The sequence below is a fragment of the Phodopus roborovskii genome, unplaced genomic scaffold (genome assembly GCF_943737965.1).
Source record: "Phodopus roborovskii unplaced genomic scaffold, PHOROB, whole genome shotgun sequence".
Taxonomy (NCBI): Eukaryota; Metazoa; Chordata; class Mammalia; order Rodentia; family Cricetidae; genus Phodopus; species Phodopus roborovskii.
In genome coordinates, this window is record NW_026126585.1 from 8,797,746 (window position 1) to 8,818,045 (window position 20,300).

Sequence of the window (20,300 nt, forward strand, 5' to 3'; positions counted from 1 at the left end):
GACTATCTGCAGCTAATGTGGAAGATGACTTGGGTGTGGAGTTTTGTTGTAGACGATTATATTTGTCATTTCAAGCAGTTTAAGCTAAAATTTAACAAATAATAAAGCAATAAAGTGTTTCTGGATGTTTGAGAGTTGTAAATGTGCTAGTCCTTTACTAGTCTTGCTGATAACTTGTCTACTGTCCTTAGTAAAGTATTTTGCTATACATTACTCTAAGGAGGAAACTAAGTCATAAGAACAGTTCGATAGATCCAGAACCTGATTTTCAACTTTCTATGCTGGGATTCAGCAACTGTGGGTGGCATCATTTCCACAATTCTCTGAGTATGTCAAAGAAGGCAGAACATATTGAGTTAGAGTCTGGAAGAGGGCATTGGATCTCCCTGGAGCTGGAGTTGCAAGGAATTACAAGCCGCTTGATGTGGGTGTTCCAAGAACACTAGGCACTTTTAACTACTGAATCAACTCTTCAGCCTTGAAGCTTTGTTTTTATACTTCTGATAGGATCCATGGCTCTCATAAAAATAATTCACTTTCCATTTCTCTTTTAAAACTTTTTTAATCCATATGTATGTACTTGTGGGTCTGTATGCCATGGCACATATGTGGCGATCAGGAAACAAGCCATAGGAGTCAGATCTCTCCTTCCACCATGTGGATCCTGGCTTTGACTAGGTGAATCTACTTACGTTAAAATTTGAATTCTAGCAACTGTTTTTTAAAATGTAATGGCATAATTATTGAAAATGAGGTCAGTATGGAGAAAACAAACAAATAAGTAAAAGCAGCAATTCATAGTCATGGTATCAGAATCTGATTCAGTATTTGCCACATTCTGTTCTGGTATTTGCATGAACAGTTACGTGCAGGAATGGAATAAAATTGTGACGTATATGCACATACTTGTGTATAGTGGGTTTTCATTCAATATGTTATGGTAAGCTTCTTCTAATGTTCTCACTTTTTTCAAATGATTATTTTCTTACTGTCCAACATTCAGTTAAACAGGTGTAAAATTACTTAGCCCTATGTTTAAGTTTGTATGTGAAAATCTATCCACTATTTTTGTCGTTATAAATTACACTGCATAAAATTGATACCATCTCCAAAGACATCAAGATATAAACTCACCTCTGCCCCATGTTAATGTCAGCATGATTGATAATTATTAAAAACTACAGCTTCATGGTTGGAGGTGAAAAATGGGGTGGGATATGGTCATAATATTTTGTATACCTGTGTTAAATTCTTAGAGAATAGATAAAAATAGATGTTATAAAATGTTTGAACTTAAACCTATGAATAAAAATGAAAGAATGTTTAAGAAGATCAAAGCAGAGGTCAAAGATGATAATTCAACTGAACACTAAGTGAGGTTAAAAGAAGGACAGTAATGCTCAACGGCTTCCATAACTCTACCAAGTTATGGTGACAAATAAAAGTCTGAGCCTGGTAAAATCATTCAACATAGACAAACAACAGCAGTGACAATATATTTGCTTGCTTTTCCCAGTGCTGAGATCTCTAATCATAGCAAATATTGGTGCTTCTTAGATTAATGTCCTTCATTTTTCATAAATGTGATAACCATTACTTTGCCATCCTAGCAGAGAAGCTGCAAAGGAGATTTATAAAGAAATAACAGATCTCCAGAACAACTCTGGAGACAGGACTACAATCCCCTCCCATTTAAAGATCTGTGAGGCTGCAGCCATTCCAGATACAAGTATTTCTGTATCAGAGAATTTGGGCATAGTGATTAAGCATGTAATTCCAGTACCTGAGAGGCCAAGACAGGAAGTTTACTATGAGTTTAAAGCCAATTTGGACTATAGAGCTCATTAAAGCTGGAGAATGTGTGTGTGTGTGCAAGTCAGTTTGTGTGTGTGTGTGTGTGTGTGTGTGTGTGTGTGTGTGTGTGTGTGTGTTGTGGGAGAGTGTTCTACTTTCTTCTGTTGTATTAAACACATGTTGGAAAGCAACTTAGGAGAGGAGTTTATTTGGCTTACACTTCCAGGTCAGAGAGACATCAGGACAGGAGCTCAAGGCTGATTGCTTTTCTTTGGAGCATTTCTTTTCTCCAAGAAACTCACACACAGCCTAAAGCAAAGAGGATGCTGCTTGGTAGTCTACTCACAGGTGCTTAGCTAGGTTATCCAGTCCAGGACCACCTCTGAGAAATGTTGCCACCCAAGGTGGGCTGTGCCCTCCAACATAAATTAACATACAATACAATTCACAGACATGCCCACAAGCCAGCCTGCTCTGGTCAACCCCTAAGCTGAGACATCCCTTCTCAGGTTGACAAGTAAGTTGACTAGGACAGAGATGCTCCATATGACTGACAGAACAGCTGCTATCATGGACATCAGCTATTAGTACAGTGTGCAACTTAGACTAGCAGATTTTGGAAAAGATTCAAGATAGTGACAAGAATGTGGGTGAGGGCCCAGACTCCAGGGGTGTTGGGGAGCTCTGAGCAAATGCAGTCATTTATACCACTGGCATGTGATGTGAAAAGCATTAGCAGTTACTTGCTGGGACTAGAATACATGTATGACAGCAGACTGCTGAGAGATTGGGGATCCATGAAACTGTATGAGAGAATACGTTTTCTTTATTCGTAGTTTCAAAAATTATGTACACAGATGCATTTATTCAAGAAAACCTACAACAAAAATAGAGAAACAGATAATCTACACGAGTCACTGCCGTGTAACAGTGTAGGCTCTTAAACTCTACCTTGTGTGGAAGTCACTACAGTCCATGAAAATTCATGAAAACAAAGTGCCATCTCAGACTTTGAAATGTCAGTATGGCTGCTTAACTGATAACGACTTCAGTGACTGAAGAGGTTGGAGTGTCCAGGATCAGGAGGCTAATACTTGGGTTACCTTTTAATTATTTTAGCTTATCTTCAGTCCTGTTAGTAGCCATAATAAACAAAACCTTTTGGAATGTATTGACTTAAGGAACTCTAGCTGCCACCAACCCAAAGACTAAGAATAGCATCTGAGGCATCTAGGTCAAAGTCCCATGTTTTGACATAACCTGTCCCTTTAATATCTCCAGGGATGTATTTTAAAAGCATCTCCTTATGTTTATAACTTTATTTGTTCTCTTACTACATGAATTTAACTAAACTGTTATCACATTAGAATGTGGAATTTGACGTAATCTAAATTGGTCTTCCCAGACTCTGTTTAGTCACACTTGGGCCCAGAATAAATTCTCATATACTTGAAGATGGAAGTTCCATTTTTACACTGACACTGGTGTTTGATTTCTATAATAATTAAGTTGAAGACATGTCAGTTTTACTGACTGCATATATACATGGACGTACTGGTGAATTTGGGACATCATTATAATATTCATGAACGGAGAAAAAGCTCTGTAAAGTGAACTTGTCTTAGGTAAGGCTAGTCTCTGTGTTAGAAATGTGTATGAAATATGCTCTGCCACAATGAATACCTGCACAGCATCAAGCCAGTCAGCTTTTAGCCCCAGAAGTAGGAGCTTGCAAAGCTAAAGCCACAACCCTAACTGAGTAGCTGTTAACAGCTGCTGGCTGCTGGGCTGAGAAAGCCAGTTTCCTGTGAGGGTGTGGCCTCGGTAAATCAACAACACTCCAGTAGATTACTCCATGCACATGAACATATGGGCAGCCATAACTGAATTTGGTGGGTTATAGGCAACAAACACAGAGGTCAAATTTGGAAGGGGGTCAGAGGACAGACAGGGTAGGAAGGAGAAAATAGGGGTGAATTTTGTCAATTTAAATACCTGGATACAGGTATTTTCAAAGAATAAACTTTGTACATTACAAAATAAAATAAGACAGGCTTGATTTTGTCCCTGTATTTGATAAAGTTTCTAGATTCAACCTCAGGTTTCCAGGTGAATTTAGTGTTACATGCTCTTACATGCAGCATGTGTAACATCATCTATCATGCTCCTGCACAGAGAAAGCTTTCAGTGTTAGATCCTTCACTGGTGTTCACATTGTTCACTGAATAAATGTGCAGAGATTAACAATTTAAAAAGCAGATAGATGGCTAGACTTCAAGGTGACTTAAGTAGAAAGATGTTATAAATATGGAGATCTCAAGGACAAAAGAAACTTGGGACAAGCCAGTTGTTTAGTTAACCATGAACCAGCACCCATCCAAGGCTGCGCTGACATCCTCAGATACATCATTGGAGAACCAGCATACATAATATACATAATGACAATATGCCAGAGCCAAGCAGGCAACCCTCCTTCTCTTGACCGGTAATGCATGCATAAGCGTTCATAGGATGACCTCCAAGAATTAAAGGAAGCTTCAAAATGAGCTGAGCTTGAATTCATCAGGTGACGTTTACGTTAAGAAAACCATAAAAGTAAAGAGTAAGTCCATCTTTCACTTTCATATATAATTGCTCATAAGGAGTTCAAGATTACCCCCTCTATGAAGGCAGTTCCCGTTCAACTCTTTTGGGTATATGTGGATTGGATAAATAGCATTAGTATCTAGTGACTGTTAACAAGGACAGTGAGTTTGAACAAAAGTACAGATGTACAGTCACTACCCTGCTAAGAATGAAACTGTCAGGAAGATGAGCTGTGAGACAGGTAAGTGCTCAATGGGCACAATCAATACACATTCTATAAATAGATGAGAATTTCAAAGAGAAATACTGTTTTAAGGGAATAAGAGCATTCTAAAGAGATTACTAGTGTCCCTCCATTTGAATATCAGATTTTTAAAACAGTGAACCCAAAAGTATTTGAAATATCCTCATGAACTTCATGGAGGAAGAAGAAGGAAAAGGTTGAAGTGTGGTACCCTAGAGGAGGAACTTGACTCAAAGGAAAGAGGTTTCACACAGTTCTTACCATCTTTCAGGAGACGGTGGAACTTAGACAATGATGAAACAATGAACAGTATCACGCCTTGACCAGTACTGTTAGCTACAGATATACTTCTTTCTGTCTATTCAAGCCTAACCCTCATGTGAGGACCCAAAAAGATGGACTGGGGAAGAGGCAGAATTCAGACTTCTTTGTTCTTCCCAATATGACCACACTGAATAATTTCTTTTCTTTTTGCTATTACTAGTTTGTTTAATCAGATTATTAAGGCTGAGTAGCTGAACGTGGCTTACAGGGAAATGTCAGGACACAGGCTCTCACCATAATAACTCCAGGAACACTACCAATCTGAAAACAATCATTGTCTACAAGCTACAGATAATACTGCAACACTTTCAGTGGTATTTATACAGACTCACTGTTCTCAGGGCCTAGATTCTGTGTATTCCAATGTCAGGGATTATTTTGATATCAAATCCTTTCATAAACATTATTTCTTTTTTCTTTCTTTCTCTTTTTTTTTTGGGGGGGGGGAGGTTTTTCTGTGTAGCTTTGTAGACCAGGCTCACCTGGAACTCACAGAGATCCACCTGCCTCTGCCTCTCAAATGCCAGCATTAAAAGCATACTGTAAAGCCCTGCATGGACCCTGAGGCACATTGAGCAAGCCTGAAGCCATTGGCCCCAACTCCTTGCCCCAGAGCTGTTATTGGTACTCTTCCTGTTTTGCAATCACACACCTGGTAGGGAGGAGCTAAGCCTGAAAATCCTGTTATTTTCCACTGTGCCGCAAGTCAGTATTTAAGCCTGCTCCATCCCCTCAATGAATGGTTTTTGGCATTTGGCATTCTGACATTGCCATTAAACGAATGACCCGCTGTCCTATCTCTTATTTCGATCTCTAGGCCTTCACTTGATTCGTGAAATAGATCATAGTGTTGGCGCTCCAGCATGTCCCACCACCTCCCTGCTTAGAACTATTTCTTTAGTGGATTAGAATGCCATAGCTGTGGTTTAACTAAACCTGCAGAGCTGCCTCCAGGTACCACCTCAAGATCAAGTTCATCAAAGATGGTTAAGGAAATTGCAAAAAAAAAAAAAAAAAAAAAAAAAAAATAGAAACACAGTGAATTTCAAACCTTGAGCAGTATAAAAACAAATTTGTGTCCAAGATACTAAATGTATTTCAACCTGCCATACAGTTCTTTGCTGGGCTGAATGTTTTCCTTAAGTGTTAGGATACCACAGTATCAATTGTAAACAAAATTAGAATGCATGTTTAAACAGTACAAGCTAGTCTGAGAAAGGCTACGATTTTTTTTTTCTTCCATTCTAAAGTGTGACTACAGTAATGTCTACAGTTTGGTTCAAAATCATGATTAATAGAAAGGAGGATGAGTCATCACTTCAAATCTAATAATTTCAAAGTTAGTAGTGTTTAAAGAATAGAATTCTGGAAGCATTCCTTTTATCAGCTCCTTTGATTAAAACATGTGTTGAAAATTATATGGACAGTATACAACCTGGGATAATGACCAACCTGGAACACCCATCCATCAGGGCTGTCTTCAATAATACATATTTTACAAGCCATCTTTGACAATATTTGTGATAAAAACGATACAATATAAATACTCATAGAGGAAACAAAACATTCTTTAGATAACTGATCTCAAATTTACCAACAATTACAAAGGAAAATGTAAAATTATATTAAGAAAATCCCTGCAGCAATCTAAGTCAGACCAAATCAAACTGATTTAGAAAGAGCCCAGATTTAATGTATACAATGCACTCAGAGAGGACATGGGAAAGGGAGACCAGAAAAACCATTTGTCTGTTCTCTGGGGGACAGTCTAAATACCCTGTGGGACTGGTCTTGAGTATCTCTGGGGGAGGGACCATCATTTGGCTGGCTTTCTGAGATGTAGCAGGGTTTGGAGGGAGATGGGGATCTTGGGTAGAACCTCCACCATAAATATCATTGACTATATGGATGCCACGGGCTAGAGCAAAGCTTTTATCATAACAATATGTTCAGGAAAAAATGACAGTAGGTGTCAAGTAAAGGCATTCATTCACTTATATAATAGATATATCCACGTTCTGGTTACTTTCCTGGAATTATCTTGAGATCAGATTAGTAAGTTTGATTTTACCCTTGTCCTCCTGAGTTCAGATATAACTTTTTAATAGTGTTTAGAAATTAATGGTTAAGTTTTTATTATTAAGACTTTTATAAAGAACTTTAATAAAGAACAAAGAACTTGCAAGAAAACCATCATATCATACAGCAAAATAAACCAAAACCCAAAATCTATACATCCTAATGAAAATATGTCCACACAATTAGAATAGTCATTCTGACGATTTGGTAGAAAATTTGAGAAGAAATAAATCATTAATAAAATTATTTTTATCTGATAAAAAGGAAAACTTTGGGTCTATTTTACAAATGACCCTCTGGTGAAAATAAATGAAGTATTACATCTAGTACTTGAGATGATTAGCACAGTCAGACAAATTAGACATGCACACAAAGAAGGCTTGCACCTATCCTCACAAATAATTTTTTCTGGATAGTTTAGCTAATAACTCCTCTTACCACCATCCATTAAGATGAACAAATATACAAGTTACCACACATAATGGTTTTGTTTTATTTTCATATTTATTGTAACAAGCTTTAAGAAAAACTAAAGACCTTTCATTTCTGGGGCAGAGAGAAAGAACAAAAAATAGGAGATACACAATAGTCAGTTTTAGATGTTGAAGACAGCTATAGCAGTAGTGATATATTCTTGAGAAACTGGTTCTCTCTAGAATGAGCCTAAGTTCTCAGATGGTTTATTACACTTGTGAATCTCAAAGAATTACAGTAGTGCGTTCACTTCAAGCATCATTTTTTTTTTTCATTTTAAAGAGAATTCAAACTAACAAAATGCAGGAAATGTTTTACACCTACCATTGATCCACCGAGCTTCTGGATTATGAAGTCCGAATCCTTTCCCCAAAAGCTCCTCTAGCGACAATCTTGTTTCTGAGGAATTTGTTAGCTCATCTGAAAAAGAAATGCAAAGTCAGGAATTTGTTGTGTTGTTTTTCTTACAGAAATGAGACATAAGATTTAAAAAATGTTGCTTCAAAATATATATTAACTAGACATCCATCTGAAGGGAGCATTTGAATTAGATTTTGACACTCAGAGATTGCTTCTTAACTCTTTGTTTTCTTTTGCAAGAAAGATCTTATGAAATGGAGACTGGCCTTGAATTCCTGATCCTCTTGCCTCCTGATCTCATGAGCTAACATTCTAGGGGTGTACTACCACACCTGGCCATAAATTTTTAAATAAATCATAGAGTTTTAGTAGGAAATTGTTTTAGTTCGACATTAATAGATCTTTCTCAAAGCGTATGTGGGCACACTACAGAAACAGTCAAGAACTGTTGTTTGCACTATTTAACAAGATCCACTTTTGCATCTTTAATCATAAGCCATTCCTCACTTTTTCACACTAACTGTAAACAGCCTTTTTGTAAAAAGCTGACTATGAAAGAGGTGGGGGTATTTCACAGGTGAGACAGAACTTCCTAACCCAAGACAATTCAAATATATAGAAAAAATACAAAATTCTACCACCCAGTTACTACATAGCAAATCCTAAGTGAATCATATTCCTGAATGCCAAGTTCACAGAGTAAAAAGCGACAAAGAAGTCAAGTACTTCAAATTAACTCTGGAAAAAATTCCAGTGAATCTGTTAACTAACACTATGGCTGCCAAGATAACTTTTTAAAAAGTGTGAGAATTATCTACTTTAACACCAGATGTGAACATATGCAGATGTGAAAGAATATGGTAGACAAAGACATGCATCTGACTGTTTACAGGGGAATCAGAAAGGTCAAAATTGGAACTTCCTTGGAGTTAGAGCTTAGCAGTTACAGGCACTTAATTGATTTTCCAGAGAACCCATGTTTGGTTCTTAGTACCCACATTTGGAAGATAAACATGACTTGATTCTCTTTCTACATTCCACAGCCCAGAAATGGAAGAGTATGGCTTGAATTATGAAGCTCTATTTGTAAGACTCCTCCACATTCACAGAGCAATAGAAAACAATTTGTCACTTTCTTGCAAAATCGTAGCATTGTTTATTTGTGAATGAGTGGATTCTTCTTGGTGACCTTTTAGCTATGACCTTCCCTCTGGCTGAAAACAAAATGTCAAAGACATGTACTAATCTCACTCTTTTGTCTTTGAAAAGTTCAGCATTTGCTGTACCAAGAGCGTGCTGTGGCTTCTCTGTAGCATGGAGCTCAGTCACCCATTTAAAACACAATCCCTGGGGGAGGCCTTGCCCTCTCCAAGGAGCAGATGGATGGAAGGTAGTGTTGGGAGGAAGTGAAGGGAGTGGGAGGAGAGGAGGAAGTGGGAACTGGGATTGGAATGTAAAAAATATATTTCTTTAAAAAAAAAATAATTCCAGTGAATCTGTTAACTAACACTATGGCTGCCAAGATAACTTTTTAAAAAGTGTGAGAATTATTTGATCTCTACTTTAACACCAGATGTGAACATATGCAGATGTGAAAGAATATGGTAGACAAAGACATTCATCTGACTGTTTACGGAGGAAATCAGAAAGGTCAAAATTGGAACTTCCTTGGAGTTAGAGCATAGCAGTTACAGGCACTTAATTGATTTTCCAGAGAACCCATGTTTGGTTCTTAGTACCCACATTTGGAGAGCCCAAGACTTCCTGTAATTCTAGCTCCAGAGTATCTGATGCCCTCTCCTCACCTTTATGGACGCTTGTGCATGCAGTTATAAATACAAATGAATAAAAATAACTCTAAAGACATGGAACGTTCTGAATTCTAACAAAACGTTTCAAATAACAAGTGTTCCTGGAAGTAGGAGACCTGTGCATTCAGAGGGGCATTCATTTACAAAATAAAGCCTGTGGTAGAAGAAGCATAATGATGCAGGATGCTGAGGAATTTCAGAGACCTGGAACTTATCTTGCTCAAGATGCCACAGAAAGCCCCAGCAACAGATTGATTATCATTGCCTACAAGAATTCAAGCCCTTTAGATACTCTGAAAGTCAATTTGGAAGTTTCTAAAAACCCCAATAAACTTTATCTTTTCCATCACTGGGAATTTGAACTCAGGGACTCTCAAATCACAAGCAAGTGCTCTCTCTACATCTGAGCAAGTTTTACATACTTTGCTTACTGTACCTTTTAGGATGATGAATATATACACAAGAATATACACGTGTGTGTATGAAGGTATGTATGTAAGTACTATTCAAATATTCAAAACCAACATTTCTAATTCGCCAGCACCTCCTTTGCTTTTTAAAATATATTGGTATTTCTATTTCTGTGTGAGTGTGCACATGAGCACAGGGGCGAGAAGGACATATATGGTCAGTTGTAGGTGGAGTTGCAAATGGTCCCTGAGAACTGAATGTGGGTCTTCGGAAGGAATAACAAGCACTCTTAACAGCTGAGCCATCCTTCAAGCCCCTTCAAACATGTCTTCTTGCATTATAAAACACATCATACTGAACCCCTCTCAGCTAGGAATCTTTATCTCTCTTTCTCTGCACATGCGCGCACACACATCCACACACCCACACACGGCATCAGAAAACCTTTTAAAGTTTTCACTATTGATGCTGGGGACAACCTACCACTTGCTTTTTATTACATTTGGAATATGCCATTTTTTGATTTCGCATATAGTTCATGTCCCCACTGGATTTACTGCTAACAGCCTGATGTTATTGAGGACAGAATTCTCCTAATGACTGTTATAGTGACTGTTATAGATAAGATTAGTATATACTATATCACAAATAGTCAGAAATTCATATAGATATGAAATTCTGGAGGATAAAGGAAAATTATTAACAAATACTGATGATAATTGAATCTTTTGCTTTTCTGAAATTCAGTAACACCATATATCTCTTTACTAACGTTTTAAGAATCTGTTGTTTAATGTATATTTTTATGTAATTGTAGGTTCATATGCAATTTTAGTGGAAAGCTATCACAACCAGGACCTGTACACTCTTCATTCACCTTCCCTCCATGGAGAACATTTTGCTACATACGAGCAGAGAAAAGTACTGCAATGGTAAGCTCCTTGCCCCTTGTTGACTTCATTGCATGTTATATTCATTTAGTGTGTTTAGTTCTATGCCATTGGTGACAACAGCCATACCAGTCAAGATACAGAAGAGTTATCACAAGGGTCTCATGAACCCTTACCTTATCCTCCCTCCCCCAATAACTCTACCCATCTACTACCTCTGGCAACCAGGGTTCTTCATAGATGATTATAATAAGCTCATTAGGTCAGTCTCAAAAAGTCAAGGTCATGAGCCTTCTCATATATGGAGCCTAAATTTAACATAGCTACTTCAGAGCTTTGTTTGTAACAATACACATATATACACACTCCTGTATGTACAAACTGTAAAATTGAAGTCTTTTAAAAAGGAAAAAGGAAACACATATAAACTCACATTGAAACCTAATTCCTCATGAACTTAAGTGACAATTGGACAGAAGGAGAGTTACCTCAAAAATGCTTACAATTTCATTCGTTTTAATGACTGTCTCAGTGGTTTAATTGCAAAACTAATTTATAGTAGAGAATCTTCAATGCCATTCAGGTACCTCAGTCACTCCAAGTGAACACTACAAGATGGCCCAAAAGCAAACTGGACAGATTATATATCATGTTGTCAGGCAAAGCTCCTCCCTTAATAACTTCAGTGGAGGGGCTTTAAATCACCCCAATATCATAAAAATATTTGCTAAAACTGAATGTTTACTTCTATGGGGATTTATCTTTCTTAGAAAGTTTGTTTGAACATAATTCTCTTGAATTATTTAGAATTGAAATATAAGGGATCTGCAATAGCTAGATTAAAAATATTTCCTAAATGCTCGTGTGTTGAACGGGTGATACCCAGAGCAGGAGAGTTCAGGGGAGCAGCTTTGGGGAAGTGATTAGCTCACGAGGACTCTAACCTCACCCATGGATTCATTTAGTGCTGGGTTTATAAAATGAATATCAAGAGCAATGGAAAGGTATAGGTAAGATCTAGTTAAAGATTGTAGATCACCAGGGACTCCCTGTGGGACTATATCCTGCCCCTAGCTTCCCCTCTTACCCTCACAGCCTTCCTTTCCCTCCACGCTTTTCCCTTTCCTCCCCTCTCCTTTCCTACTCTTCCCCATCCCTTTCTCCTTTCATCCAGCCCCCATCTCCTCCGCTCTTTCCCCCTTCCTTCTTTAAGTCTCCACTCTTTTCCCCATCCTCCCTCTTTTCCTAACCCCCTTGCTGTGCCGGGCTCTCTTGTTCTCCTTTCCTACATCTTCATTCCTCTATTCTTCCACCTTTCCTTTCATGCATTTTTTTCTCTGGTATTCATTTGCTTTATAACAATATCCTCCAAAATAAAAGTCATCCTGAAGGAGGGCTGCTTGATAGTTAGAAAGTCCCAAACTGAAGCATCAGATCATTGAGAGTAGATCTTTAAGACTTTGCAAGTAAACAACTCAAGCAACACAGGAAGTCCCTAAAGCTAGGAGGGTCACAAGCTTCTCCCCTCCCCAAGGTTTTGTAAGCAGTAGGGACCACTGGGAAGAGGAGACTAATCGATGAATCTGCCTACAAGTTGTTCATGGAGTTCTGGGGATGCAACATTTGTGAGTCATCACACATGTAGGAATTGGCTTTGTATATGCCACTGCCTTGTCAATCATGCTTCAATAATACTTGTATGCTTTGGGTTCTCCATGTTGGACTTCGATAGAATCACTTTGACTTGTCTCAGTGCCACATCTTGGAAGAGTCCATGCCTTCTTAGGAAAAGTCACACATCACAACCATAACGTGAGCCCCAACTCTGCACACTCTATGTACCATGTCTTATTTTCTTACAATATTGCAGAAACAGGAGTCAGAAACACCATGAGTCTTCATTTATAAGCCTCGAAATCTGTGAGAAAAATAAGTCTTTCCTTTTCAAAATGTGATTTCCCCAAATATTTGACCCAGTGATTGGATCATGCTGATTGAGACTCACCCATGGGTTCTTCTAGTGTTGGTGATACATGAGCATTCAGAGTGATGGAAATTTAGGAAGCGATACATAGTTGAAGAGAGTAGATATTCAGGGACTCCCTCTGGGACTGTATCCTGACCCTAAAGTCCCTCCCTCCCCTTCTCCCTTCTCATCCTCAACTTCCTCTCCTTGTCTTCCCATCTCTACCCCTTCATTCCTCAATTCTTCCATTTCTTTTTCCTGTCTCCCTACATACTTCCCTTCTGGCTACTTGTATAGCAATATCCTCCTGATAGAATGTTTTCCATCCTGGTGGAAGCTCCTGAAAACCCAGGAGTGTCTAAACTAACAAAGTAGTCCACTTATATTTGTGCACACCTATGTTTATATATGCATGCCAGTCTGAAAAACTATCACAGGGTGATCATTGCTATTAAAGTGATTAATATTTCTGAACCATGCGAGACTATGCTACGGTTATGAACACCACAAAACTCCAGAGAAATGGAGAATATAATAATAATAATAACAGTATTTACAGACCTATAAAAAGGACTCATAACTTTCAAATAGCTACAGGGTATAGAAGCAGCTAAATTGCTCCTTTTTGGAAATGTGAATTCAGTACTAGAACAAAAATTGAAAAATTCACTCCATGTTCTTTCTTAGGCTTTAGTCTGTTATTTAAGATCATAGACTTCTATTGATAATTCTGTTCTTCCTTCCAAAAAAGGAATCCAATCTTGCTCCTAAATGGCCTTCTGAAATGAGTTGGCTGCATAATCTCAAAAGAGAAAAGTTACATCCTTCAGTATTGAACAGACAAAAAAACTAATTGATAGACTTTCAGTTCTATGGTTGTCTTTACTGGAAATAATTGTGTTACTTTTATCTGGTTTATTCTTGATATCAGAGGTTCTGAAATATTTCCTTTAATTTAAAAGCCCATTTGGAACAATTTCCTGCTAAAATATGAATAAAAGGAAAAAAATCTAATCAAGTTATTCAGTATTCCTCCCAAGGAGAGGAAAGTCATGGGATTGTCCCTCCATCTGTCTTCCAGTTAACCTGCAACTCCACTGCCTTTTTATTTGGCTATCTCCTACAATGTGCTTCCATTTAAAAACATTTTGTAATGATATTTTTAATTTATTTGTTGGGAGAGGGTGCCATGTCACTCATGTGGAAGACAGAGGACACCTCAGCAGAGTCCATTCTCTCCTTCCACCATGTGAGTTCTGGAACTCAAACTCAGGCTGTCTGTCTTGGGGGAAAGCGCTTCAACTACCGAGCTTTCTTGCCAGTCCTTAGGCATTTTTTTTTTTTTAAACAACCAGGCAAAGCTCCGTGCTCTTCCCTCTTCACAGAACCGGCTGAAACTGCAGAGTACACATCATAGCAGCCAAGTTTAGATTCTAGGTTTTTAAAAATACTTGGTGTTTTATATCCTCTAATGGGCCAATCAGACTTGACTGAGATTGTGCATAACCCCTAAAGTACTCATTTCATCTTATTCTTTGTTTTTATTGCACTATCTTCTCTCACTATGGGAGGAAATGCTACATCGTAGACTAGCTGCTGTCAAAAGTTACAGAATTGGAAATAATTTGGATCACGAAATGTTTTCTTAAATTTTTATTTTATCTGAATTTATTCTTATGTTTGTGGATACATACATGCCTGTGTGTGATTTGCATGCTAGAGGGCATGACTGGAGATCAGGAAACATTGCAGCTCTCTTTTCTTCTCTTTACCTTTATCACGACAGTCCTGGGACCAGAACTCGGGCCATCTGGTTTGGGAACAGGTGCTTTTACCTACTGAGCCATCTTGCCAGCCCCACAAATGGTGCTTCATATTACCTAATTTATTAGGAAATGAACAGGACCATTAATTTGGCTCAGCAGGTAATGTCCATTGCTGTACAAGCTTAGCAACCTCAGTTACATTTCTGGAACACTCAGAAAATTGAAAGGAGCAAACTGGCTTCACTCCCAATGTCTGTTGTTTGTTTGTTTGTTGTTTAGCTTTTTTTTTGACATCCAGGAATGCACTAGGGTACACAGACAACTCCCATGCATGCAGGCATACAAAAAACAAGCAAATAACCAACCCAGTCAAAAATGAGACATGGAACTAAACACATCATTCTCAAAACATAAAATATATACAGATAATTTTTTTCTTTTAACATTCCATATTCTTAGCCACCAGAAGCATGCATATTAAAATGACTCTGTCATTTCATGTCACCCCGGGCAGAATGGCTAAGACAAAGCAGAAAGTGAGACAAAGCAAAGTACCAAACAATGACAACAAATGCTAGCGTGGATATGGGGGAAAGGAACACTATTCACTCCAGGTAAAAGGGCAAACTGGTATAGCCGCTATGGAAATCAGTGTGCAGTTTCCTCACAATGCTGAAAATTGATCTACAATGAGATCCAGAAATACCGCTCTTGGCAACATTCTCAAAAGCCTTTGCAGCTTAATACAGAGATATCTGCACATCCATGTTCAGTGCTTTTTTTATTTGCAGCAACCAAGAAGCAGAAACAGCTTAGGTGCCCATTAGATAATGAATGGATAATGGAGTGCTGTACGTTTACACAATGGATTATTGCTCAGCTATCAAAAAAAAAATGAAATCATTAAATTTACAGGTAAATGGATGGAGTTGGTAACCAGGCCCAGAAAGATTGATGACACATGTTCCCTTATGAATATTTAGATATTTGTGCTCTGTTTCGAATACCCTTGGAGATCAGGAAATTAGTGACAATGGGTGGACTTCAAGGGACAAAGTACAATGGCTGGAATGGTTAAAGGGGAATAATAGAACAACAGGAAGAGTGTAGTGGGGATGTGTGATGGGGAATGCCCTTCTGTATGCTGTGAATGTACGTTTCTCATATTGGTTGATGCATAACGCTGTTTCAACCAATGAACAGGCAGGATGGAGCCAGGCAGAAAGTTAGGCGGGGCTACCAGATTAGGAGAAGGCTAGGAAGAAGAACTCAGAGAGAGTGAGTATCGATGAAGACACCATCTAGCTACCGGGAAGATATGACTCCAGGCGTTTTCTGGTAAGCCAAGACCATGCGGAAACACATAGATTAATAGAAAGGGGTTAATAACTAAGAGAGAGCTAACCAATAAGGAGCCTGAGGCATGACCCAAGCAGTTTATAATTAATATATGCCTCTGTGTATTCATTTGGGACTAAACAGCAGCAAGCCCGGGTGGGACGGAGGGACAGAAACCGCTGTCCACAGGTGACAGGTGTGGGTTCAGGGTACTACAAGAGGGAAAATGGAGAAGGATGACTAACACTAAACAGTGTTTTTTAAAATTCACTAGAAATCTATCTTCCTAAATATTTAAATATGCATACGTGTGTGTGTGTGCGTGTGTGTGTGTGTGTGTGTGTGTGAATTCTTTAAGCGCAGTTACCCTGTAACAGGCCAAGAAATGCTATAATTAGAGGTGATAAAGAGTTATAAGAGAAGGAGAGGCAGAGATCTTACTGTTGTGAGTGTGGGTTTGTCTCATTCTGCTTTGGTTTATTACATTTTTTTCTTTTTCTTTTTCTTTTTGTTCTTGCTTTGTTTGCTTGCTTATTGTGTTTTCTTTTGGGGGAAGATGCAACAGGGATTGGGGGGTGGGGGGCTCAGAGGTGAACAGAATTGGCGTGGCTGATGTAAAACCCACAAAGATTTAGTAAAGAAGTTAAAAAAAAAGAAAGAAAAGAAACTATATAGTTCTCAGTAGACATTTAAGGAATAAGAATGCATATTAACCAGAACATGGTACCACCTTTAATCCTAGCACTCAGAAGACAGAGATAGGTGGATCTCCCTGAGTTTGAGTCCAACCTCGTCTACATAGGAGGTCCAGGCCAGGGCTACGCAGTGAGACCCTGTGCCAAAAACCAACAGATGTACAAAGAATACATGTTGATGGAATGGAAGAAAAGCCCACAGACATATGTGGGAATAAGTTTATAAATAATGCTTTTTCATATCTGGTTTTATTTTCTATTCAAATGAAAGGTCATAAAGAGATCTCTAGGCAGAGTACTAGCCTCATTAAGTGTCAGTTATTATCATAATTCAAAAAATACATGATACACTATAAAGAAATTTTAATTTTTTTATCCGAGAAATGTACAAAGTTATTTTATTGTTTTATTGGGGGTTATAATTGTTTCTTTTTTCATAGGTACAACATGCCTGTATATTGTCTCAGGTTTGTTATCACTATCCATTGTTCAAACATGTTAAAAATAACCTCAAATGCACCAAAATGAGTCAGTGTCACATTAAAGAATGAAACTCAGCATTTGCCTTTGGCCTAATTTGACCTGAGCCCAATCTGCATTCTCCATCCCTCCTCTCCCCGCATGCTTCCAGTCTGCAGTTTGTGGGTTTCAGCCTCTGTAGTCTGTCTCTTGTGCATCTCAGATGTGTTCCTATCTCCTATGTCTCTGTAGCTGGGGGCTTTGTTCCGTATTCACTGTCCCATCGGGATGGAACAAGGCACTTTATAGAAATCTTTAACAGAATTTTAAAGGGGATTAACTTACTGGCTCTGACTGACCCCAAAGACCCCCAAATGACCAAGAGAACAAACAGTACTGCAGACACACTATTATTAAACTGGGGTCCCGTGTCGATTTCAACAGCTATGCCAGATGTTTGCTGTGTGAAGTTTCTTTCAACCCTTTGGCTGTTTTCAGTATATGACTTCCATAGCACACATTCATACACACAAATATTGCTCTGAGTCAGGGGCATGGAACAATATGTAATTTGAGATTAAAGCTATACAATAGCATAGATTGTAAAAGCTGACTACATGGGAAACCCAATTAAGGTAAGGTTGGTTATTCTATAGTTTTGCTTTGCTTTGGTTTTTTTTTTTTTTTTTTCTTTTGAGGTAGGTTAAACAAACAACAAACAGGCTGGGTTTGCAGCAGGATATCAGATCCAGCCTCAAATGGCCTTAAGGTGTGTTAACTCAGCTGTGAGGCTCAGTCTCTTAGAATGTAAAAGCTATTTATTTAGGTAGCCAGGCTACCTAAAACAGTATCTAACAGCTCTTAATACTTAATGAAGAAATGCATTAAAATGGGAAATTCATCCAGGTGTCTGTTTTTTTCAGGAAGAACATTTGACTCTGTCAGTTTGAAAGGCCCCAGTTATGAATAATTTGAATAATAACCTACAGCTTAGATCTGTGTGTGAAAGAAACTTCAGGCTTCTTGACAAGGCCATGTTGAATTCTAAGTCACCCACTTAAGTAGAAGCCCCAAAGCAACAATCTATAAATGTACTAAACTACATCTATTTGTAGTCCCTGGAAATTCAACTTGTTCGTTCTGGTGTATTAGAAGTTGACTTTCATAATGCTACTTTCTTTTCTTAAACCATTTATATTTGACAATAGTTTTCTTATTAAAAAGAAAGAAAAAGAAAAATGAGATTAGTAAATTCTTCACCAATATTCGACTCGTTAGCCTTTGATTTTGATATTTTATATAACATACTATCATTTAACTCCCAGGAATCCACAGCTATGACGCCTAGCAATAGTGAAAAGGGCGTGTGAACTGGCCCTCTGTAATCAGATTGGTGACCACCCCAACTGTCATCATAGAGCCTTCATCCAGTTAATTGATGGAAGCAGATGCAGAGATCCAGAGCCAAGAACTAGGCTGAGATCCTGGAGTCCAGTCCAAGAGAGGGAGGATGGATTATATGAGTTGGGGGTGGGGGGAGAGTTAAGATCATAACAGGGAAACCTACAGAGACAGCTGATTTGAGCTCATGGGAGCTTGTAGACTCTAGACCAACAGCTAGGAAGCCTGCATGAGACCAACCAGGCCCTCTGCATGTGGGTGACAGTTGTGTAGCTTGGTCTGCTTGTGAGGCTCCTGGCACATGAGCTGGGCTTTTTGGGGCCTGTTCCCTATGGTGGGATGCCTTGCTCAACCTTGATGCAGTGGGGAGGAGCTTGGTCTTGCCTCAATTTGATATGGCAGACTTTGTTGACTCCCCATGAGGTTCCTTACCCTTCCTGAGAAGTGAATGGGAGGGGGTAGAGTAGAAAGGAAGGGGGAGGTGGGAAGGAGGGGAGGGGAGGGAGGGGAAACTGTGATTGGTATGTAAAATAAATTAAGCATTTTAAAATGTAAGCCATCATATAACTAAATTCATTTTCTAAACCGGGATATATTTGAATGCATGCTTTTCTTCTAGAACCTATTTCCAAGTGGAAGCATAATACACAAATCTTGTCTCCTTCTTTATTGTCAGATTGTATGTAGCTGACCATTTTTATTTTGTGTGTGCATGCATGCATGTACACACAATAAGAAATGAAAGTTACAAGATAGAAAACCTGTCAGTTGAATTTTAACTATCATAATTTATAACACTCAAGCAAGTACTGAGGAGTATGAATAAATATTCTACTTCATGTTAGTGGTGGAAGGTTAGCTAAAACCATACATGTCAGGCATTTAGTACAGCCTCTGGGATGGGGCAAGTTGCAGTAAGTGTGGTGTGTTAAAACAGAATTTCTTCTGACCTATTGCAAAGTTACACATCATCACATAAACTAAGTTTCTGTTATATTTTAGACAATATAAGAAAATCAGAAAAAAATACAATAGTAAAACAAACATAAATTGTAACTATTCTTACTCTGCTTTTATCGGGTGTCAGAAATATGTCTATTTAACAAGCAACAACGGGATTCAGAGAGATGGCTCCACAGTTTAGAGAACCTGCTGCTCTTGAGGAGGAGCCAGGTTTTGTTCCTGGTGCACATATTGGGTGGCTCACAGCCACCTGTAACTCCAGCTCCAGACGATCTGATGCCCTCTACTGACTGACCTCTGTGGGCAATTGCAAACACAGACACATAGCATGCGTGCATACAAAATATAAAGAAGCTTTAAAAATAACAATTAGTTTACTTGAGGGAAAGTGTTAGACTGTTTTTGTTTTCTCTTTGGCAGGCTAATCACACTGAGCAATGTGACATTCTTGTGTGCTCATCTGTGGTGTTCCTGGAGAAGTAAACAAGCAAAGACATTCCATAATTCCTATCAACATAACATAATCTCCTTCCCTAATTCAACAAAATAAAACAAACACATTGCATCTTGTTTGATGTTGATGTTTATGTGTGGGTCATGCAAACCTCAAAATCTGTAAAGCATTATTTTCTTCTCATAAAAGCATAATGAGAGAATTTAATTGCTGCTTTGACATTTTAAGACACAGGTCACACGCTTTAATGACACCTGTTAAATTATAGCTGCCAAGAAATTGTTT

General features: G+C 38.4%; 1 protein-coding gene across 1 annotated transcript in view; it reads right to left on the reverse strand.

Moving 5' to 3' along the window:
- Positions 1-20,300, reverse strand: part of Dpp10 (dipeptidyl peptidase like 10) — a 604,540-nt gene that overhangs the window by 444,204 nt on the left and 140,036 nt on the right. Inside the window, exon 3 of the mRNA XM_051203984.1 lies at positions 7,826-7,921. Within this exon, the coding sequence (XP_051059941.1) occupies positions 7,826-7,921 (96 nt within the window). The remainder of the gene's footprint in view (positions 1-7,825; positions 7,922-20,300) is intronic.